This window comes from Danio rerio, chromosome 20 (assembly GCF_052040795.2).
Source record: "Danio rerio strain M-AB ecotype USA chromosome 20, GRCz13ab, whole genome shotgun sequence".
Classification (NCBI taxonomy): Eukaryota; Metazoa; Chordata; class Actinopteri; order Cypriniformes; family Danionidae; genus Danio; species Danio rerio.
The window spans coordinates 59,242,501-59,267,500 of NC_141040.1; the positions used below are offsets into that span (position 1 = coordinate 59,242,501).

At 43.8% G+C, this 25,000-nt stretch overlaps 2 protein-coding genes and 1 long non-coding RNA gene across 8 annotated transcripts in view; 1 reads left to right on the plus strand and 2 right to left on the minus strand.

Moving 5' to 3' along the window:
* Positions 1–25,000, minus strand: part of evlb (Enah/Vasp-like b) — a 54,247-nt gene that overhangs the window by 13,310 nt on the left and 15,937 nt on the right. For 2 of the 6 annotated variants that reach the window (XM_087296501.1, NM_205633.1), the window contains 4 exon segments: positions 19,899–20,067; positions 19,518–19,695; positions 4,729–4,792; positions 3,474–3,535 (listed from right to left, as the gene is read on the minus strand). In XM_087296501.1, coding sequence (XP_087152627.1) covers positions 3,474–3,535; positions 4,729–4,792; positions 19,518–19,695; positions 19,899–20,067 — 473 coding nt within the window. 6 annotated transcript variants of the gene reach the window in all.
* Positions 9,686–11,727, plus strand: LOC141379482 (uncharacterized). The gene is made up of 2 exons (XM_087298969.1): positions 9,686–10,373; positions 10,476–11,727. Exons 1-2 carry the CDS (start codon positions 9,697–9,699, stop codon positions 10,561–10,563), a joined length of 765 nt encoding a protein of 254 aa, XP_087155095.1. The 5' UTR covers positions 9,686–9,696; the 3' UTR covers positions 10,564–11,727.
* LOC148679547 (uncharacterized) lies at positions 10,356–14,325 on the minus strand. The gene is made up of 2 exons (XR_015945616.1): positions 14,127–14,325; positions 10,356–14,091 (listed from the first exon to the last, which is right to left on the minus strand). It is a non-coding gene; the product is annotated as an uncharacterized LOC148679547 (long non-coding RNA).

Below are 25,000 nucleotides of genomic sequence, written 5' to 3' on the forward strand. Positions count from 1 at the left end.
CTAATCACTTATTAATATCTCTATTTATAAAGAACTGATCATTTCAGATTGATCTGGGATGATTCTGTAGGCCAGTGTATCTGCATAAAATATAATAATCCACAAATACAATGAAGAAACAGCTCCACATGACATAAGCAGTGCGCTATTGTTTCCAGAGGCCTCTAAAGCCTAGTTCACACTACAGGATTTTAAACATCAGCAGATCGCTGTGCCGTTCACACTTCATGACTTGACTTTGTGTCTTTTGATCTCTGAGGTGTTCACACTACGCGACACTCCGTGAACGATCCACAAGAGGGGGGTCACACACTACATGATCTGACAACAACTCATTCCCCATCAGCTCATTCAAGCTACCAAACCACAGCCAATGAAATGTTGAGGGAGGAGTCAGCAGAAACAGCTGAACACTATTGGCTGCTTGTGTGCTGATGACATCACTGACAGCGTTTCAAGCTTTGGAGAAAGCATTTAAAAACATCGTCAAATCAGCGGATTAATCACTCATCTGCAGGGTCCAGTGGAGAGATACACAGAGAGTTTTTAATTTTTGTAATTTTATAACTCTTTGAAATAAAACTAACATATCTATATTACCCTGCCGTTTTCTAACTATCAGTGTATTTCTTTCTGACAAAACAGTAAAGAACTGAGCATTTCTGCCTTAAATTACCATATTGGTCAACATGACTGCATGCATGTCTGATACTTTTCACTGTGACTTTAAATATGTGTGCATTTCCTTGCCTAGCAACTTCCTGCTAACATAAACAAAACTTTCTGATGGCAAAAACATCAATTTACTGCAGATATCTTTCAAAACAGCAGATTCTGTGCCGAATAGCTCCTGTTTGAAAGTGAAAATGAAAGCCAAGACCTTTAATTTTTTTAGTATCTTAACTACATATTTATAGGCTGTATTACCAAAACAATATTATATTTTTAGGGTAATGGTGTCATTAAATATGATGCCAGACATTCAAAGCTTAATTTTAATATCTCAATAATAGCTTTGAATGTAAATATGTTGTGACAGTATGGCGTTTTATATGAGAACGGTCAGAATGAGCAGTATGGTAATTCTAATAGTTACAGAATTCTAGTTCCACTGTTAATATATCCTCCTCTCATGTCTGTGCTAATGCAGAATGAAGCGAGTGCACTGATGCCCATTCTGACCAATCACAGATGTTTCTGCTGAGCTCCTGAACACACAGGCGTTCAGCTCATGCTGATCTGCTCTCTCATTGGCTGCAGCTCGTCACTACATCTGACCACATGTGGGGTTGAGTCGGCCGACTGCTCTGGAATATTTAGCATGCTGAATGTTGGATTTCCGTCTGCGAGGTGTCGGCGACGCGTCAGCGAGCCTCGTTGATGCGTTGTTCAGTAGTTCACACATAAAGAGCGGCGAGCGCCGAGCACCCGCAGATTTCTTCCCGATCACAGCCCGATCTGTCGGCGAGCTCGTTAACTTCCAAATCGGGCTCAAATCAGGCTTAAAATCCTCTAGTGTGAACTAGGCATTACAGTACTCGGGTATACAGTAAATCAATAATCAGGTGTAGAATAATACTGCACGCTCTTCACTGTGTACATAACAACTCAATCAATGTTATTAAAGTTGGTGAAAGTTTTTAACGGCTGCACGCTTTCAAAGAGCTCATGCAGTCACGGGCCTCAACAACACATGATCCATTCTAATGCAGACTCACTGTAGGATTGAGTGTCATCCACTAATCCAGGCTTCTCTTATTTAGTGCATGTAGTTAAATAAAATCCTCCTAAACATATAGAGATGCATTAACATTTCCATCCATTTATAAATTAAACGCAACTTTCAGATGGCAACAGCAAAAAGAACACTGGGTTGGACACACATCCCTAATGCTAGCCTATTACAGAGAGGTGGATAAGATTACAAGAATAATGTGTTTGCTTCCAATATCAGGAGAGCAGATCAGCCTTATACAGTATAGAGCCAGGACAACCCTGAAGAAACGCATTAAAGGCACACACACACACACACACACACACACACACACACACACACACACACACACGCAGAGCAGAGCAGAAGTAAAGTCAAATAAGCTGAGCTGTGTATTGTGCTCTGAGGAGCCTCACAGCATTCACATTCAATAATTAGATGGGAAATAACACTGTAGTACACTAGTCTCAATCTGCACCCTCCTTCACTAGCTAGTGCAGATTAGGGTATCAGCCATTTTAAGTGGGAAAATACTTCAAGTGTACTAAATCAGGCGACGCAGTGGCGCAGTAGGTAGTGCTGTCGCCTCACAGCAGGAAGGTCGCTGGTTCGAACCTCAGCTCAGTGTGGAGTTTGCATGTTCTCCCTGCGTTCACGTGGGTTTCCTCCGGGTGCTCCGGTTTCCCCCACAATCCAAACACATGCGGTACAGGTGGATTGGGTAGGCTAAATTGTCCGCAGTGTATGAGTGTGTGTGTGTGGATGTTTCCCAAGGAAGGGCATGCGCTGCGTAAAAACGCACTGGATAAGTTGGCGGTTCATTCCGCTGTGGCGACCCCGGATTAATAAAGGGACTAAGCCGACAAGAAAATGAATGAATGATTGAAGTAAATAATTTGTGCCCTGAAAAGATAGCATTGATATGCACACTACATATGCTCCCTTAACAGGAATATGAATCACGTGGCCTAAATAATCAAATATACCAACAAATGAGAGACGTTTCCCTGATTCTTGCAGTGATTTATTTATTTTTAACATGATGAAACAGAGCTAGACAGGATAGCGTGAATCTGGCAGACATTTACAGTTGTTTAATGGTTGAAATGTTGCTGGAATATGAAATAGTTCAGCTGTAGTGCACTTATAAAACTCTATATATTCATTCATTCATCTTTCTTCGGCTTAGTCTCTTATTAATCAGGGGTCGCCACAGCGGAATGAACCACCAACTATTCCTGCACATGTTTTACACAGCAGATGCGACCTTTCTGCTGCAACCCAGTAATGGGAAACACCCATACACACTCATACACAAGGGCCAGTTTAGTTGATTCCCCTATAGCACATGTGTTTGGACTGTGGGGGAAACCGGAGCACTTAGAGGAAACCCATGCCAACACAGGGAGAACATGCAAACTCCACACAGAAACACCAACTGACCCAGCCGGGGCTCGAACTAGTGACCTTCTTGCTGTGAGGCCACAGTGCTGCCCACTGCGCCACTGTGCTGGCCTTAATTACCAGATGAGAGTGATCAGTTCTGCTGCTGTTCATGAACTCCAGTGTTGATGATGGACAATGTTCTCATGCCACATTCGGTGTAGTGAACCCAGCTCATCAGTGCCCTTACTAGTGCACACGCCCTGCTGATGTGCTGATTGAGACGCAGCCATTCCATAAGTAATAATTCAGTCAAAGCTGATTGATGTGTATGTATATGTATCTGTATTGCGCAGAGATGTAGTCGGTGTGGTACCTGAGTTGGAGGACCGTCTCTCACGCTCGATGTGTGCCTGCATCTGCTGCATCTCCATCTGCCTGCACACACACACACACACACACACGCGCACACACACACAGACACACACTACTGTCATTCATACTGCTCCCTCATTGGACAGCAGTGGTTTGATCTGTAGACACTCTGAAAAATCATTTCTTAATGAGGATATCGAGTGTGTGGGGTAGAAACGTCTATGTGTATGTGTGTGTTTTAGGTGTGTGTGTTTTCAGTGTGTGGTTGTGTGTTTCTGTATGTATGTATATGTCTGAGTGTGTTTTAAGTGCGTGTTTGTGTGCCTATGTATTGTAGGTGTGTGTGTGTGCACGTGTGTATGTGGGTGAGTGTGTGGTTGTGTGTTTCTGTATGTATGTGCGTGTGTGTGTGTGTGTGTGTGCATGTGTTTTTAAAGTGTGTGTGTGCGTGTGAGTGTGTGTTTTAAGTATTAGTGTGACAGCATGTGTGTGTTTGTGTGTGTTGGTGTTTTAAGTGTGTGTGTGTGTGTGTGTGTTTTAAAGTATGTGTGTGTGCTTTAAATGTGTGGGTGTGTGTGTGTTTTAAGTATTAGTGTGACAGCATGTATGTGTGTGTGTGTGTGTGTGTTTTTGTGTTTTAAAGTATGTGTGTGTGCTTTGAATGGGTGTGTGTGTGTGTGTGTGTGTGTGTGTGTGTGAGTGTTTTAGGTGTATGTGTTTTAAGTGTGTGGTTGTGTGTTTCTGTATGTATGAGTGTGTGTTTGTGTGTGTGTGTGTGTGTGTGTGTTTTTTTGTGTTTTGAAGTATGTGTGCGTGCTTTAAATGGGTGTGTTGTGTGTGTGTGTGTGTGAGTGTTTTAGGTGTATGTGTTTTAAGTGTGTTGTTTTGTGTTTCTGTATGTTTGAGTGTGTGTTTGTGTGTGTGTGTGTGTGTTTTTTTTTGTGTTTTAAAGTATGTGTGGGCGCTTTAAATGGGTGTGTTTTGTGTGTGTGTGTGTGTGTGTGTGTGTGTGTGTGTGAGAGAGTGTGTGTGTGAGAGTGTTTTAGGTGTATGTGTTTTAAGTCTGTGAGTTTTAAGTATATGTGTGACTGTGTGTGTGTGTGTGTTTGTGTTTTAAAGTATGTGTGTGTGCTTTAAATGGGTGTGTTTTGTGTGTGTGTGTCTGAGAGAGTGTTTTAGGTGTTTGTGTTTTAAGAGTGTGGTTGTGTGTTTGTGTTTCTGTATGTATGAGTGTGTGTGTGTGTGTGTAATCATACCGTCTCTGCACCTCCAGCTCTTCTGTACTCGGGCCATTCTGAGCCTGACGCTGAACAGCAGGACCTGAAAGAGAACATCCACACACTGAGAAATATAACAGATACATCACTGGTGTGTGTGTATGATTGTGTGTGTGTGTACTTGTTTTTATATCCCAGTGGGGCTTAAACCTGAATGCACACCGACTAATGGGGACCTGAAATTGAGATCCCCGATGGGCATACATGCGTATAAAGCAGTGTTTCCCAGCCCTGTTCCTGAAGGCACACCAACAGTACATATTCTGGACGTGTCCCTTATCTGAGCATTCAGTTCAGGCTGTTCTGATGAGTTGATTCAGGAGTGTTTGATTATAGAGAGGTTGAACATGTACTGTTGGTGTGCCTTCAGGAACAGGGTTGGGAAACAGCGGTATAAATCACACAGAATCAAGTATTATTGAAAATGTAGTATGGAAATGCAGACTGTTTCCTGTCAGGGCTGGGTTTTGGATATATACACTAGATATCGCATAGGGACCCTGAGCATGCGTCAATAGCGCCGCCATATTGGTACAGTGCTCCCAGGACAAGTGTCATTCAACCGCACTAGTCAAGAGTGTTATTACGTGAAGATGCGGGACTTTAGCGCTGTCTACGAGTGTAGTAACAAGCAAACAAAGAAAACAAAGCACAAAGGCAGAACATTTCATAGGTAATATTAAGTTTTTTCTGTTTTTGAATGTTCTGAACTTTTGTGCTAATCAGGTAACGTTATTGATGATAACAGTCACTTACTGCATTCACCATACGGCAAAGCAGCTCCAACTCGCACTAAACACTCGGCTTATGCTAGTTTTGTTGAATAAAATCAGCAAACAATGCAGGAGAAATATGACAACGAGACGCTGCGCTGCCAGAAACTTGTATTATTGTCGGCTAACGTTAGTGAAAGAGTCGTTCATAACGGAGATTCATTCACAAACGAATCGCTCCCTCCGTCAGTATGAGCAGTGAAAGCAGGAGAGGAGCTGTGTTTCAGCACATGATTAGATCAAGTTTAACAGGGAGGGTGAATAGGACATTTCTGTACACACAAACACAAGCTCTTTGTCAGGAATGCCTGTGATCACTGATCCATCAATGTAGAAAAGTGATGTCAAATTATCATTTTCCTAATTAGAAAAAAAATTACACACTAACATCCAGGAAAACTCCCGATCACAGATATATGTGTATATGTGTATATCTCTGGCTTTGGATGGCCACAGTCCTCCACTGTACCTTGGTCCCGCATTCATTTCAAAGGAGCGCTACCCTGTAGCAAGATGGCGGCGCTATTGACGCATTCCGTCCAATAGACAACAATAGGCCAGGCGACATCTAATGTATATATCAATGCTCGTTTTCTACCCGCCGCGCCCATTCCCGCTAACAGAACAAAACCGAAAACCACCCAGCTATACAGAGTCCAAACAGCCTATAACATGCTGTCTGTAAAAACACACACAAACACCAAGCAAGTGACACACACACACACACATAAACACAGCCGTGGGAATGCAGACCTCTAGTTGGGGAGAGAATATAGGGGTTTTATAGTGAAAACATCATCATGTTTGTCCCCATTGGGATATAGGATCAAGTCTGTGTGTGTGTATGTGTAAAGGTATGTGTATGTGTTTGAGTGTGTCATCAGTCTACATCAGCAAACTCATGAAGAACACAGCTTACAGACACACACACACACACACACACACACACACACACACACACACACACACACACTCATATAAAGCATGCAGACGCTCCAGTCAATCTGCCAGAAACTGAAGAAAGGCTGTAAACAGTCATTTCAGCAGTGTCTCAGGTGTAAATCACAGTAACATGATCACAGACGACACCTGGAGGACACCAGAACACACACACACACACACACACACACACACATGTACAGTTTCTCCTACTCAGTTGTGCATTTATGCGCTTCTTGGTGTCTCCATTAAGCATTTGTTACGCCCATATCCAAATGCCTATAATACAGGAGGATGGAAACACAGCTAGAGTCCAGGAGACGACTGCAGGAGGAGCAGATCCTCTGTCATCAACATGCTGAATATTCTAACACACCAATAACACAACCATCCCTCCAGATCAGCTTTCAGGAAAACACCAGAACCTGATGCCATCACACACACACACACACACACAGGCACACGCACGCACGCATGGAGATCCTCATGACAGTGTGAGCTTGTGTTTGTTTGCCCTCTCTCTCTCCAGAAGGTGATTACCGTCATCAGATCTGTGATCTCCGTCAGTTCTGCTGTAATATTCGGTATATCTACATGCACACTAATGACAGACGATGAACATACCTGATGAGCAAAGACACCTCATGAGGAATAGAAGACATTAAACCAGGCAGGACAAAAACACCCTAGCAACAACTTAGCAATTACATAGCAACACCCTAGCAACTGCATCATCCCATTATTATAACCAAAGTTACAAGTTCCTCATTCAGCGGAGGGGGTCCGGTTCGGGGAGCACAGGATTTCATCTGTTATTGGCAGACGATGTTGTTCTGTTGGCTTCATCAGACATGGACCTTCAGCATGCACTGGGGCGGTATGCTGCCCAGATCAGAATCAGCACCTCCAAGTCCGAGGCCATGGTGCTCCACTGGAAAAAGCTGGTCTGCCATCTCCAGGTTGGAGGAAAGTCCCTAAACAGGGTGGAGGAGTTCAAGTATCTCAGGGTTTTGTTCACGAGTGAGGGAAGGATGGAGCGTGAGATTGACAGTTGGATCGGTGCAGCAGTAATGCGGTCCATGTACCGGTCTGTTGTGGTAAAGCAGGAGCTGAGCTGAAAGGCAAAGCTCTCCATTTACTGGTCAGTCTACGCTCCTACTCTCACCTATGGGCATGAGCTTTGGGTCATGACTGAAAGGACAAGATCTCGGATACAGGCAGCTGATATGAGTTTCCTCCGCAGTGTGGCAGGGCGCACTCTTATGGATAAGGTGAGGAGCTCTGACACCCGGGAGGAGCTCGCAGTAGAGCCGCTGCTCCCCCACATCCAGAGAAGTCAGCTGAGGTGGCTCTGGCATCTGTTTCAAATGCCTCCAAGACGCCTACCTAGGGAGGTGTGCCAGGAATGTCCCACCGGGAGGAGGTCTCGGGGAAGACCCAGGACACGCTGGAGGAACTATGTGTCTCGGCTGCCCTCTGGATCCCCCTGGAGGAGCTGGAGGAAGTGTCTGGGGAGAGGGAAGTCTGGGGTTTTCTCCTAAGACTGCTGCCCCCGCGACCCGGCCCCGGATAAGCGGATGAAAATGACATGACACGTTACAAGTTACCACATAGACACTCCTTAGCAACCTCACTGAGATTCCATAGCAACCGCAAACACACCCTAACAGTCACATAGACACTCCCTAGCAACTACTCAATAGTTACCACAGACACACCATAGAGACAACACAGACATACTCTAGCAACAGCAAATATTGTCCCTAGTTACCACCAAATATATTTCTGGGTGGTCTAGCAACTGACCACATAGACACTCCTTAGAAACCACATAGATACACTCTAGCAACTATCCAAACAGTCCTTAGCAGCCACTGAAACTCACTAGCAACCACTTCATAGCTACCACAGGGACACCAATTACACTTCCTAGTTACCAAACAGACATGCCCTAGCAACAACAGAGACACTCTCTACTTACCACTCAAGATATTTCTTAGCAACCACACAAACATTACCTAGCAACTGATTACACAGACACACCCTATCAACCACATATTCACTCCCTAACAACCACTCTCACACACTCTTACCACACAGGCATGTTTAAGAACACACTAACACATCTCTTGGTAACCACACAGACATTCTCTAGCAACCAGCCTCACAGATATTTAAAAGGTATCACACAGACACTCCCTGGCAACCACACAGACAGTCCTTAGTGATGACTGCACACAGTCACATCTCAGTAACATCACAGACTCCCCACAGAGACACTTTTAAGGAACAACACATTCGGTTACCACTCAGATAGTCCTAAACAACAACACAGATGTTCACATGGTACCACAGACAGTCTCTAGCAACCAAACAGACAATTCCTTGCAATCACTCCCTAGTTACCACAAGCATGTATCGGCAAAAATTCATTCACTCCATAGTTACCACACAAACATGTCCCAGCAACAACACAAACAATACCTAGTTATCATTCGGATATTCCTTAGCAACCACAGACATTCCCTAGCAACTGACCACACAGACATTCACAAGGTACCCAACAAACACTCCCAATAAACAACATGGACACTCCCTAGTTACCACACACACAAGTCTCAGCAACAATACACATAGACTCCCTAGTTACCACACAAACATGCACTAGCAACAACACAGGCAATTCCTAGTTACCACTCAGACATTGCTTAGTAATCACAAAGCCATTCTCTAGCCACCGACCCCACAGATATGTATGAGGTACCACAGAGCCACTCCCTAGCAACCAAACAGAAACTCCCCAGAAATCTCTCCCTAGTTACCACACATATACATATTCTCAGCAACAATATATCCACTCCCTAGTTACCACACAAACATGTCCTAGCAACAACACATGCACTCCTAGTTACCACACTACCACAGAAACTCCCTAGTTACCACTCAGATATTCCTTATAAAACCACACAAACATTCCCTAGCAACCAACCCTAACATTCATGAGGTATTATACAGACTTGGTCTAGCAACCACACTCACTACCAGGCAATCACTCCCTTGTTACCACATAGAAACATCTTAGCAACACAAACACTCTTTAGTTTCCACACAAACATGACCTAGCAACAACACAAATTCTTCCTCATTCGCTAAGTATTTGTCTCTCCTACTTAGGGTGACCAAACCCTTAATACATTTATACAAACAAAGCTGCTTTAAAAACGGAGAAGCATCGATGGAGGCGTTGGAGCTGGAGCTGGAAGAAGTGGAGTCCCAGATCCGCGCGCTGGTGGTAAGACGGTCGCGGCTACGGGAACGGCTTCTAGCCGTACCTAATGCTAAGGCCGTCTCATCACCTAAGGTACGTGGAAATTACAACCACATCATTCCCTCTACCTCAACCCCGCGTCCTTCTCTGTCCAGGCCCAGCGCACCCGGGGCGCGGCTCAGCCAGGCGTCGTTCACGCCGACACCCGGCTACCACGGCGCCTGGGTGCAGCCGCGCAAGGTGCTTCCCAGATCCCGGGGCAGAACGTCTCCGCCTGTGTTCGAGATCTCCACGGAGAACCGCTTCTCCCCTCTCCGCGAGTCGGGTCCCGATGTGGCCATCATCGGTGACTCGATCGTTCGTCACGTCCGTGCCGCCTCCTCAAAAGGTAATAAAGTACGTACTTTCTGCTTTCCTGGTGCCCGTGTGAAAAATATTTCTACACAGATTCCAACCATCCTGGGCGCTGCCGAGAGCCCTGGTGCCGTTGTCCTCCACGTGGGGACAAACGACACCGGGCTCCGGCAGTCGGAGATCCTGAAGAAGGACTTCAGGAGCCTGATCGAGACGGTTCGACGCACCTCGCCCGCCACGCAGATCATCGTTTCTGGGCCGCTTCCTACCTACCGCCGAGGAAATGAAAGGTTCAGTAGACTTTTAGCTTTGAATGAATGGCTAATAACATGGTGTAAAGAACAGAAATTGCTCTTTGCTAATAACTGGAATCTTTTCTGGGAGCGTCCTAGGCTCTTCCGTCCTGACGGCCTGCACCCCAGTCGAGCCGGAGCTGAACTCCTGTCGGACAACATCTCCAGACTACTTCGCACCATCTGACTAGCAGGTAAAAATTCACAAAATTCACACTATAGCCACCTAGACTCTTGTTCACCCCACTTAAACATCAGTAACGCATATCTGGCGAATCCTATAGAGACTGTGTCTGTTCCTCGTATTATTAGATTAAGAAATAAACGTACTGTGTGCTCCAGGAAAAATCTAGTAAGAATCAAACCAGAAAAACCAGTAGAAAGTGAAAATACAAATTTCGTAAAACTTGGTCTCCTAAACATCAGGTCACTTGCACCTAAAGCACTTATCATTAATGAAATAATAACAGAAAACAATCTTAATGCACTCTGTCTCACTGAAACCTGGCTGAAACAAAATGACTATATTAGCTTAAATGAAGCAACTCCTCCAGGATTCTTATATAAACATGAGGCTCGTCAAACTGGTCGTGGTGGTGGAGTTGCATCAATCTTTAGTGATTTCCTTAATATTAAACAGAGAAACGGACTTATGTTTAGCTCCTTTGAAGTATTATCGCTTAATGTTCAGCTTCCAGATACTATACAAAAACCTATGTTATCTCTCGCTTTAATCACCATATATAGACCCCCAGGACCCTATGTCAAATTTCTAAAAGAATTTTCTGATTTTATTTCTGACTTACTAGTCAAAACTGATAAAATGCTAATTGTAGGTGACTTTAACATCCACATAGATGACGCTAATGATACATTAGGGCTCGCGTTTATGGATTTAATACACTCACTTGGGATAAAGCAAAACGTTGTGGGTCCAACCCATCGCTTAAAGCATACATTAGATCTAATTCTGTCTTATGGAATCGAGGTTATTGACGTAGACATTATACCACAAAGTGATGATATTACAGATCACTACCTCTTACTATATAAGCTATGTTTACCTGAAATCAGCAAACCCGCTCCAATACTCCGCCCTAGTAGAACTATTGTTCCGTCAACTAAAGATGAATTTATAAATAACTTACCTGATCTCTCTCTATTTCGTAATGCACCCGCAAACTCAAATGATCTTGATGTAGTAACCAGCAGTATGGATGCCATCTTTACTAGCACACTAAATACTGTGGCACCCATAAAATTAAAAAAGGCTAGAGAGATTAAAACTATACCATGGTATAATAGTCATACTCGTGCGCTCAAAACAGCAACCCGCGCCCTGGAACGTAAATGGAAAAAAACTAATTTAGAGGTCTTTAGAATTGCGTACAAAGACAGTATGTCCAGCTATAGGAGGGCTCTAAAATCTGCCAGGACCGAGCACCTGCGCAAACTGATAGAAAATAATCATAACAATCCTAGATTTTTATTTAACACCATCTCTAAATTAGCAAATAATCGGTCATCCTTGGAACAAACTACTCCACCGCAAATTAGTAGTGATGACTTCATGAATTTTTTCAGTAATAAAATAGAAGGCTTTAGACAGAAAATAGGAGATGCCAAACTTTCTGCACCGGCTTATACTCCAAATCCTGTAAATATTTCATTAAATCATAATAATAACCTACACTGCTTCAAAATCATAGAACATGAAGAGTTAGTGAAAATTATAAATAGCTCTAAACCAGCTACGTGTATGCTGGACTCAATTCCAACAAAATGACTGAAAGAGCTGCTACCTGCTATAGGAGAACCTCTTCTTAACATTATCAACTCTTCTTTATCTATAGGCCATGTTCCAAACTCTTACAAGCTAGCTGTTATTAAGCCTATTATTAAGAAACCGCAACTAGACACCAACAACTTAGCTAACTATAGGCCTATTTCAAATCTTCCATTTATGTCTAAAATACTAGAAAAAGTTGTTTCCACTCAATTATGCTCTTTTCTGCAGACGAACAATATTTTTGAAGTGTTTCAGTCAGGTTTCAGGGCTCACCACAGTACAGAAACCGCCTTAGTGAAAATAACCAACGATTTACTCTTAGCTGCTGACCGAGGGTGCGTCTCGCTATTAGTTTTACTCGATCTTAGTGCGGCATTTGATACCATTGACCACAATATCCTCATAAATCGCTTAAAGTCTACAGGTGTCCAGGGACAGGCTCTACAATGGTTTAAGTCATACTTAACTGACCGCTACCAGTTTGTAAATCTTAATGGACAGCCTTCACAAATCTGCCCAGTAAAGTATGGGGTGCCTCAAGGATCAGTTTTAGGCCCTTTACTGTTTACAATTTACATGCTACCTATGGGAGACATTATTAGAAGACATGGGATCAGCTTTCACTGCTATGCAGATGATACTCAATTATATATTTCCACTAAACCTGACGAGACGTCTGAACTTTCTAAACTAACTGAGTGTATCAAAGACATTAAAGACTGGATGACAAACAATTTTCTTCTCTTAAACTCAGACAAAACAGAATTATTACTTATTGGGCCTAAATCTTGCACACAGCAGATCTCGCAACTCAATTTACAATTAGAGGGATACAAAGTTAGCTTTAGCTCTACTATAAAAGATCTGGGTGTCATATTAGACAGCAATCTAACTTTTAAAAACCATATATCCCATGTCACAAAAACTGCCTTCTTTCATCTGAGAAATATCGCTAAATTACGAAATATGCTATCCATCTCAGATGCAGAAAAGCTAGTCCATGCTTTTATGACTTCGAGACTGGATTACTGTAATGCTCTATTTGCTGGCTGCCCAGCATCCTCTATTAACAAACTTCAATTAGTGCAAAATGCAGCAGCCAGAGTTCTGACCAGGTCTAGAAAATATGATCATATAACCCCAATTTTATCCTCCTTACACTGGCTGCCTGTTAAATTTCGTATTGAATTTAAAATATTACTTCTCACCTATAAAGCTCTAAATAATCTAGCTCCTGTTTATCTAACCAACCTTCTGTCTCGCTACGAACCAACTCGCTCCTTAAGATCTCAAAATTCAGGGCTTCTGGTAGTACCTAGAATAGCAAAATCAAGTAAAGGAGGTCGAGCCTTCTCTTTCATGGCTCCTACACTCTGGAATAGCCTTCCTGGTAATGTCCGAGGCTCAGACACACTCTCCCAGTTCAAAACTAGATTAAAGACCTATCTGTTTAGTAAAGCATACACTCAATGCATCACCTAGCAGGTTCCACACTGGCTTCTACATCTTGCTTATATACACTATGAACAGCAGCTACGCTAATTATTCTCTTTATTCTCTATTTTCACCTGGGGATACTCATCCCGAGGCCCTCAGATTAGGCGGAGTCACTGATTGGATCCAAGACCAGCGACGAGATGATCCCAAGGATTCCATATCCGGGACCAGGCCATATCCTGAGCTGCTGCTGCGCTGATGGTCGTGGGGAGTGGAGAACATGAGTCTGATTCCAGCGACGCTCCAGGGACAGACGAGTCTTCATTGAGGCCATCTTCCAGCATAAACCACGACGAATGAAGTTCTGCACAAGACTTTTGGCCAGCGGAGAAATTAAAATGGTCGTGCCCAACTGAGTCTGGTTCTCTCAAGGTTTTTTTTCTTCACTCCCATCAGGTGAAGTTTTTTTTTCCCTCTCCGCTGTCGCCACTGCCTCGCATGGTTCAGGATTGGTAGAGCTACACATCGTTGAATTTGCTGTTCAGTGTTTGAACTCTCAGTAATGATTAAATCACACTGAACAGAGCTAAACTGAACTGAACTGAACTTAAACACTAAAACCTGAACCACACTGTTCCAATTACTATGACCATTTATGTGAAGCTGCTTTGACACAATCTACATTGTAAAAGCGCTATACAAATAAAGCTGAATTGAATTGAACACAGACATGTCCTAGTTACCACTCAGACAATCTTTAGCAACCACACATACACTCCCTAGTTACCACACAAACATATCCTAGCAACAACACATACACTCCCTAGTTACCACACAAACATGTCCTAGCAACAACACATACACTCCCTAGTTACCACAAAAAGATGTCCTAGCAACAACACATACACTCCCTAGTTACCACACAAAAATGTTCTAGCAACAACACATACACTCCCTAGTTACCACACAAACATGTCCTAGCAACAACACATACACTCCCTAGTTACCACACAAACATGTCCTAGCAACAACACATACACTCCCTAGTTACCACACAAACATGTCCTAGCAACAACACATACAATCCCTAGTTACCACACAAACATGTCCTAGCAACAACACATACAATCCCTAGTTACCACACAAACATGTCCTAGCAACAACACATACAATCCCTAGTTACCACACAAACATGTCCTAGCAACAACACATACAATCCCTAGTTACCACACAAACATGTCCTAGCAACAACACATACAACCCCTAGTTACCACACAAACATGTCCTAGCAACAACACATACAATCCCTAGTTACCACACAAACATGTCCTAGCAACAACACATACAATCCCTAGTTACCACACAAACATGTCCTAGCAACAACACATACAATCCCTAGTTACCACACAAACATGTCCTAGCAACAACACATACAATCCCTAGTTACCACACAAACATGTCCTAGCAACAACACATACAATCCCTAGTTACCACACAAACATGTCCTAGCAACAACACATACAATCCCTAGTTACCACACAAACATGTCCTAGCAACAACACATACAACCCCTAGTTACCACACAAACATGTCCTAGCAACAACACATACAATCCCTAGTTACCACACAAACATGTCCTAGCAACAACACATATGCTCCCTAATTAACACTTAGACAATCCTTAGCAACCACACAGCCATTCCCTAGCAACCAAACCCACACATATTCACAAGAGACCACGCAAACACTCTTTAGCAACCCCACACCCCCCGAGCAATCCTAGTTACCACACAAACATGTCCTAGCAACAACACATACAATCCCTAGTTACCACACAAAAATGTCCTAGCAACAACACATACACTCCCTAGTTACCACACAAACATGTCCTAGCAACAACACATACAATCCCTAGTTACCACACAAACATGTCCTAGCAACAACACATACACTCCCTAGTTACCACACAAACATGTCCTAGCAACAACACATACACTCCCTAGTTACCACACAAACATGTCCTAGTAACAACACATACAATCCCTAGTTACCACACAAACATGTCCTAGCAACAACACATATGCTCCCTAATTAACACTTAGACAATCCTTAGCAACCACACAGCCATTCCCTAGCAACCAAACCCACACATATTCACAAGAGACCACGCAAACACTCTTTAGCAACCCCACACCCCCCGAGCAATCCTAGTTACCACACAAACATGTCCTAGGAACAACATAAACAATCCCTAGTTACCATTCAGATATTACTTAGCAACAACACACACATTTCCTAGCAACCAAACCAACACATATTCACAAGGGACCACTAAGACGCTCTTTAGCAACTATCACTCCCTAGTTACCCCACACATGTCCTAGCAACAACACAGACCATTCGGATATTACTAAGTAACCACACAGACATTCCCTAGCAACTGACCCCACAGACATTTATGAGGGACCACACATACAAGTCTCAGCAACAACACATATGCTCCCTAGTTACCACAGAAACAAAGACACTCCCTAGTTACCACTCAAACATTCCTTAGCAACCATACAGACACTCCTTAGCAACCAAGCCCACAGACGTTGAGGAAGCAGCAGACCAGCGTACAGAAGCAGAGGATCGAGCACAGCAGCGACAGTGATAATAGAGAGAGCGCACAGAGAAGCAGATGAGGAGGAGGAGGAAGAGCAGACGAGTGTGTGTGTGTGTGTGTGTGTCTGTATCTGTACATACAGGACATGCTGAAGAAGAGGAACCTGCTGCTGCAGACGCAGAAACACTGGCAGATCCAGCCGCCGCTCACCATCACCATCACCATCCTCATCCTCACCGCTATACTGCAGCAGTGTCCAGTTTCTGACCCGCGAAACACACACCTGCATGACAACAGCCGGCCGGCGGGCGGGCGGGCGCACAGCAGCGGCTCCGGTTACTCTGTGTATGTGTGTATATGTGTGTGTGTGTGTGTGTGTCTGTGTGTGTGGTGATGCTGTTTATGATGTTGTCGACACCAAATTCTGATCTGTAATTTTAGGGTGAACTGCCCCTTTAAGATCAAATAAACAGAATATACAGCATCACATTAGAACAAGAGCCGCAGAGTTACTTTAGTTCCTGCACTGAGATTCACCCTCAACTGAACTGAATCAGTGAATCATTTATCTCCTTGCTTTGACCACATCTGCAGGTTTCCAACATTGCTCTAAATATCTTCTTTTGCGTTTAACACAATAAAGAGGTTAGCCACAAGAAAAGAGGGAGCAAACAGACATTTTAGGGTGAATTGCATGTTACTGTGAAAATTCACACTGAACTGAACTGAATCAGTGAGCTAAATTACTGAATCACTTCATCTCCGTAAAGCTGTTTTCACACTGAACTGAATCAGTGAATCCTTTATCTCTGTGAAGCTGCTTTCACACTGAACTGAACTGAATCAGTAAGCTGAATTACTGAATCACTTCATCTCCGTAAAGCTGTTTTCACACTGAACTGAATCAGTGAATCCTTTATCTCTGTGAAGCTGCTTTCACACTGAACTGAACTGAATCAGTAAGCTGAATTACTGAATCACTTCATCTCCGTAAAGCTGTTTTTACACTGAACTGAACTGAATCAGTAAATCATTTATCTCTGTGAATCTGTTTTCACACTGAACTGAATCAGTGAATCATTTATCTCTGTGAAGCTGCTTTCACACTGAACTGAATCAGTAAGCTGAATTACTGAATCACTTCATCTCCGTAAAGCTGTTTTTACACTGAACTGAACTGAATCAGTGAATCATTTATCTCTGTGAATCTGTTTTCACACTGAACTGAATCAGTGAATCATTTATCTCTGTGAAGCTGCTTTCACACTGAACTGAATCAGTAAGCTGAATTACTGAATCACTTCATCTCCGTAAAGCTGTTTTTACACTGAACTGAACTGAATCAGTGAATCATTTATCTCTGTGAAGCTGCTTTCACACTGAACTGAACTGAATCAGTAAGCTGAATTACTAAAACACTTCATCTTCGTAAAGCTGTTTTTACACTGAACTGAACTGAATCAGTGAATCATTTATCTCTGTGAAGCTGCTTTCACACTGAACTGAATCAGTAAGCTGAATTACTGAATCACTTCATCTCCGTAAAGCTGTTTTCACACTGAACTGAATCAGTGAATCATTTATCTCTGTGAAGCTGCTTTCACACTGAACTGAACTGAATCAGTAAGTTGAATTACTGAATCACTTCATCTCCGTAAAGCTGTTTTTACACTGAACTGAACTGAATCAGTGAATCATTTATCTTTGTGAAGCTGCTTTCACACTGAACTGAATTAGTAAATTAATTACTGAATCACTTCATCTCCGTAAAGCTGTTTTTACACTGAACTGAACTGAATCAGTGAATCATTTATCTTTGTGAAGCTGCTTTCACACTGAACTGAATTAGTAAATTAATTACTGAATCACTTCATCTCCGTAAAGCTGTTTTCACACTGAACTGAATCAGTAAGCTGAATTACTGAATCACTTCATCTCCGTAAAGCTGTTTTCACACTGAACTGATTCAGTGAATCATAAATATCCGTGAAGCTGCTTTCACACTGAACTAAATCAGTGAGTCAATGAACAGAATCAGTGAGTCATTTGTTTCCATGAAGCTATAGGTGGAATGTCAGTCACCTGGTTATACTTAAGTCGCTTTACAATGAAGTTGTTGATGACCACCTCAGTGAATCAATGAACTGAATTAGTGAAACATTTCATCTCTATGTAGCTGCTTTCACACTGAACTGAACTGATTCAGTAAATCATTTATATCAGTGAAGCTGCTTTCAAACTAAACTAAATCAGTGAATCAATGAACTGAATCAGTGAAATAGTTCATCTCCATGAAGCTGCTTTCACACTGAACTGATTCAGTGACTCATTTATATCCATGAAGCTGCTTTCACACTAAACTGAACTGATTCAGTGAATCATTTATATCCATGAAGCTGCTTTCACACTGAATTGAATCAGTGAATCATTTATATCCATGAAGCTGCTTTCACACTTAACTGAACTGAATTAGTGAATCATTTATTTCTGTGAAGCTGCTTTTACACTAAACTGAACTGATTCAGTGAATCATTTATATCAGTGAAGCTGCTTTCACACTGAACTAAATCAGTGAATCAATGAACTGAATCAGTGAGTCATTTATTTCCATGAAGAGTCGCCTGGTTATACTTCAGTTGCTTCACAATGGAGTTTTTGATGACCTCCTCAGTGAATCAATGAACTGAATCAGTGAACTGAATCAGTAAATCAGTTCATCTCTGTGAAACTGCTTTCACACTGAACTGAATCAGTTAATCAATTAACAGAATCAGTGAACTTAATGAGTGAATCAGTTCATTTCAGTAAAGTTGCTGTCATACTGAACTGAATTGAACTGAATCAATGAATCATTTATGCCCATGAAGCTGATTTGACACAATCTGCAGGTTTCCAACATTATTCTAAATATCTTCTTTTGCGTTTAACACAATCAAGAGGATAGCCACAAGTAAAAGGAGAGCATTTTAGGCTGAACTGCTCCTTTAATGTACAACTAAACAGAATAATGTCTGTATTAGAACAAGAACACTGAACTGAACTGATTCAATGAATCATGAACTGAATCAGTGAATCAGTTAATCTCCTTGAAGCTGCTTTCACACTGAACTGAATCAGTGAATCAGTTCCTCTTCGTGAATCTGCTTTTACAATGAATTGAACTGAATCAGTGAATCGGTTCATCTCCATGAAGCTGTTTTCACACTGAACTGAACTGAATCAGTGACTCGTTTATCCCGGTCTGCGCTGCTCAGACAGAAGTGTGTTGTGTTCCAGCGTGTCTGCGGTGATGCAGGTGTGTCCTCACCTCCGTCTTGGCTGCTGAGCACGTTGAGGGCGAACAGCATGGCGTTGGAGAAAGTCGTGGCTTCCTCTTTACTGGCGAAGTTCAGGCCGTAGACCTGCCGAGCGTCACGCCACTGGTGGAACGTCGGAGTCGCCTGGTTATACTTCAGGCCCTTCACGATGGAGTAGTTGATGACCACCTGAACAACACACACACACACATTAATAATGTAACACACACACACACACACACACTGATGGAGTAGTTGACGACTACATGAAACACCAGCGCTATTACTGAACACCGTCAGCTTGAGTGTGTGTGTATGTGTGATCAAGTGTGTGTGTGTTTGTGATCATGTGATGTGTGGGATTAAGTGTGTGTGAATATGTGTGTGTGTACCTGCTGGTCCTGCAGTTTGACTCCCACCACGCGGAATGTGTTACTGGTTGTGTTGTGGTAGATGTTGATCCGACTGAAGCCCTGCTGGCCCGGTTTGATGGGCACCCATTTCTTGCTGGTGTCATCGTAGACCATGACGGAGGCTCGGGCCTGACAGATGCTCTGCTCGCTGAAACACACACACACACAAACACACACACACACACACACACACACAGAGCGGTCAGTCAATGACGCTCAATGAAAACACCACCAGAGCCTGATTTCAGCACAGCACTGGCCTCATTAAACTGAACACATGAGCCAACAAACACCAGCATCAGCACAGGTCAACACACACACACACACACACACACACCCACACACACACACACACACACACACACACACCCACACACACACACACACACACACACCCACACACACACATTGTGGTCTGCTGGTAATCATACAGTGCAGATTAATACAGTAGAACAGCACAAGCTGAAGAGGCTGAAACGATGAAATGGACAGCCCAGTGTCCTGACGTAAACCTGATTGAAAATCTGTTATGATAAATGAACAGAAACAAACATTTCACTGATAAAAGTGAAATAATATATGAATCTCATGGCCCTGTGTCCTGACTACACACACCACGAGACCAGAGTCCAGTGAAGAGCAGTGTGTGTGACACAACACAACACAACACAACACAACACAACCATTTAAATACCAGTCATTCAAAAACACCAAACAATAACAAAACAAACACACACTCACACACACACACAATAAAATAACAAACACACACACACACACAAACACACACACACACACACACAAACACACAAACACACACACACACACACACACACATAATAATATAACAAACACACACACACACAAACAAACACAACCACACACTCAACAGTCACACAAAATACACTAAACAGACAACAATAAAACACACACACACATACAACAATACAAAACACACAACAATAACACAAAACACACACACACACACACACACACACAATAAAATAACAAACACACACACACACATACACACACACAACAACAAAAAACAATCACAATCACACACACACACACACACACACACACACACACACACACACACACACACACACACACACACACACAACAACAATAAAAAACAAACACACACACATACACACACACACACAGCAAACACACAACAATAACAAAACACACAACAACAAAACACACATACACAATAACGAAAAACACACAACACAACACACACACACACCGCACAAAACACACACAATAACACAACAATAACAAAACGCACACACACAACAATAACAAAACAAACACACACAATAACACAAAACATACAGACACACACAACACAAGACACACACACACTACAGTAGCAAAACAAAAATGTGTGTGTGAGTGTGTGTGCGTGTGTGTGTATGAAGCAGACTCTTACATGTATTGAACTTGTGTGTGTGAGCGCTGCATCAAACAGACTGAGATGCTGCTGAAGAAACACTCTGACACACTTACAGAAATGCTGAGTCCACTGTTACATAACCACACACACACACACACACACACACACACACACACACACACACACACGCACACACACACACGCGCGCGCGCGCAGAGAGAGACAGAAGATGTGAGAGAACAGGAGGAAGACAGTGTGTGTGTGTGTGTGTTAATGTATTTGTGAGTATATGGTGTATGTTTGTATGTGTGTGTGTGTTTCTGTGTCAGTGTTAATGTGAATATTTCTCAGTCTTTAGTGTGTGTGTGTGTGTGTGTGTGTGTGTGTGTGTATGTGTGTGTGTGTGTGTAGCATTCTCAGAAACACACATGCTCACTGAGATGTTTCTCTTAATAAAGATGAACTGAAGAGGCAAATCAAACAACACACACACACACACGCACACACACACACGCACACAGAGGTCATCATAGGTGTACAGAATAGTCCCGCATGTCACTGATTACAGTAATGTTATTCATCAGACTGCGCTGCTATTGGCCGAGAGCTGGCGGATGTGAATAACAGCAGAGTGAGCGCTCACAGCACCGCCTCTCCTCTACTACAGCCACAATCACAGTAAATCTGCTTTACAGTAAATCTGCTGAGCTCCTCATCATCTGCACAGATCACAATCAACACGAGATGAGCTAATGTGCATATGGAGGCTTCACCACGCTCAGATCAACACACACACACACACACACTGACCACCGACAGCGGATGACTGCTGGAGCTGTGAGAGAACTACTCTTGAGCATTCAGCGGAGGGATACGGAGCACTCCAAACCAGCCGGAACTACTTTATCCGTGCCCTCATCTGACAATAACACCTGAGAGTGACCATCAGCCAATCAGAATGCAGCAGAGTGTGCAGTGTGTGTACTGTTTAATAAGTGTACAGAACTACACACTATCTGTCTGACTGAAACACACAGACGGATCTGACCTGACCTGATCTGTGTGAGGTTCACTGTGTGTGTGTGTGTGTGTGTGTGTGTGTGGAGCATCAGGCATCAGGATGGTCTGGTGTTACTATGGGATGCTGGAAGGTCTCCATGGTAACAGAGCCTTCGGGAAGCAGCACAAAGCCTCTCCTGTCTGTGTGTCGTCTATTATTCAATTCACACACACACACACACCTCTATAGGGCACTGTGTGTGTCTGTCCGTCTGCCCTACTGTACTAATGACCTGATTATTGATTTGCTCAGCTCTCAAACACAGCACAGCAACACACACACACACACACACACACACACACACACACACACAGTCCTATTCCTCCAGTGTGAACAGATCAGGGTCATGTATAAACACATGGGGATCTGTATCGAGCAGACTGGACAGGTGATTGTGCGCAGCCTTCATTCATTTCTTTTCAGCTCAGTCCCTTTATTCATCTGGGGTCACCACAGCAGAATGAACCGCCAACTTATCCAGCATAAGTTTTACACAGCGGATGCCCTTCCAGCTGCAACCCATCACTGGGAAACACCCATACACACTGCGCAGCCTTCAGTTAAACATTTCACTCAGACACTGAGCTAATAAAGCACTCCACCTCATCATATCCGCCATCATCACTCATATTCCTCTGCTGTATGTTTGCAGCGCAGCGGCGGCTCTCAGCCTGAGCCAGAGCAAACACACCGTCATTACAGCAGTCAGACTGCAACAGCGCTGCTCTTACTCTGGGTTTGTGTCTCGTTTCTAGTCTAGATTTCTACAAACTCTTACATCAGTCAGCATCATCTAGACCAGTAGATAATCCAGCACCCCAGTGTGCTCCTGCAGTACTCCTAGTACCCCAGTATGCTCCTCCAGTACCCCACAACCTCTCAGTTCACCAATATGCTCCTCCAGTACCCCCAGTATGCTTCTGCAGTACAAACAGTATCTCCCAGTACACTCCTCCAGTACCCCAGAATTGTCCATTACCCCCAAAATGCTCCAGTTTGCTCCCAGTATGTTCGAGTATCCCCAGTATTCTCCTCCAGTGCCCCTAATTTTCTCCAGTACCCTAATATGCTAATAACCCCAGTATGTTCCCAGTATGCTCCTCCAGTACCCCTAGTTTGCTCCAGTATCCCTCAGTACTCTCAGTATGATCCCCCAGCACTCTCAGCATGGTCCCCTAGGTTGCTCCAGTATCTCTTAATACTCCCAGTATGGTCCCCCAGTATTCTCCAGTCTCCCCCAGTACTCTCAGTATGGTCCCCCAGTTTGCTCCAACACCCCCAGTACTCCCAGTATGGTCCCCCAGTGTGCTCCAGAATCCCCCAATACTCTTAGTATGTTCCCCCAGTTTGCTTCAGCACCCCCAGTATGGTCCCCCAGTATGCTCCAGCACCCCCAGTACTCCCAGTATGGTCCCCCAGTATGCTCCAGCACCCCCAGTACTCCCAGTATGGTCCCCCAGTATGCTCCAGCACCCCTAGTACTTCCAGTATGGTCCCCCAGTATGCTCCAGAACCCCCCAATACACTCAGTATTGTCCCCCAGTTTGCTCCAGCGCCCCCAGTACTCCCAGTATGCTCCCCCAGTATGCTCCAGAATCCCCCAATACTCCCAGTATGCTCTCCCAGTTTGCTCCAGCACCCCCAGTACTCCCAGTATGCTCTCCCAGTTTGCTCCAGCACCCCCAGTACTTCCAGTATGCTCCCCCAGTATGCTCCAGAATCCCCCAATACTCCCAGTATGCTCTCCCAGTATGCTCCAGAATCCCCCAATACTCCCAGTATGCTTTCTTAGTTTGCTCCAGCACCCCCAGTACTCCCAGTATGCTCTCCCAGTGTGCTCCAGCACCCCCAGTACTCCCAGTATGCTCCCCCAGTGCAGACGTACCTGCTGTTGATGTGGCTGACTGCAGTGACCTCACAGAACATCTGAGGGAAGAAGAAGCGCTGAGCCTGAACATTAACATCCATGATGCTGGAGCATAGCGCGCACACACACACTGATGGAGATCGCCCGCACACACACACTCTCTCTCTGTCCCTCTCTTCCTCTGTGTGTATTGGCCTGACTTGTCAAGTATTGCCAAAGCGTTGCTCTTTCCATAAACGCTGAATATAACCGTGATGATGTAACACACACACACACATATACAATATTTACATGCAGACAAGAAATAATGAAACACACAACAAGAATATTGCTAAACACACACACACACACACACACACACGAGAACAAAAGACTGATGATTATTGAAGAGAATCAATCTGAGAATCTCTCTTTATTCAGCTCTCTCTCTCCTCTCTCTCTCTCCCTCTCTCTCTCCCTCTCTCCAGCTCCACAGGCGTCTCGGTCTCCCCTCCCCCTCTTCCTCTTCCTCCTGTCAACCTCCTCGTCAGTCCTGCGCTGTGCGTCTCCTCCTCATGTTCTCCTCCATCTCTCTGCTCCTCTGAGCGGGTGGAGGTGCGGGTGTGGTCCACAGATAGTGATGATCTCCTCTTTTGTCTGCTGCTGTCGAGTGTGTGTGTGTGAGTGTGTGTGTATGTGTGTGTGAGCGCTGCACTCAATGAAATGATGCTGTGTGATGCTGCGGATCCTTCACTCTGCCTCTCTCACAC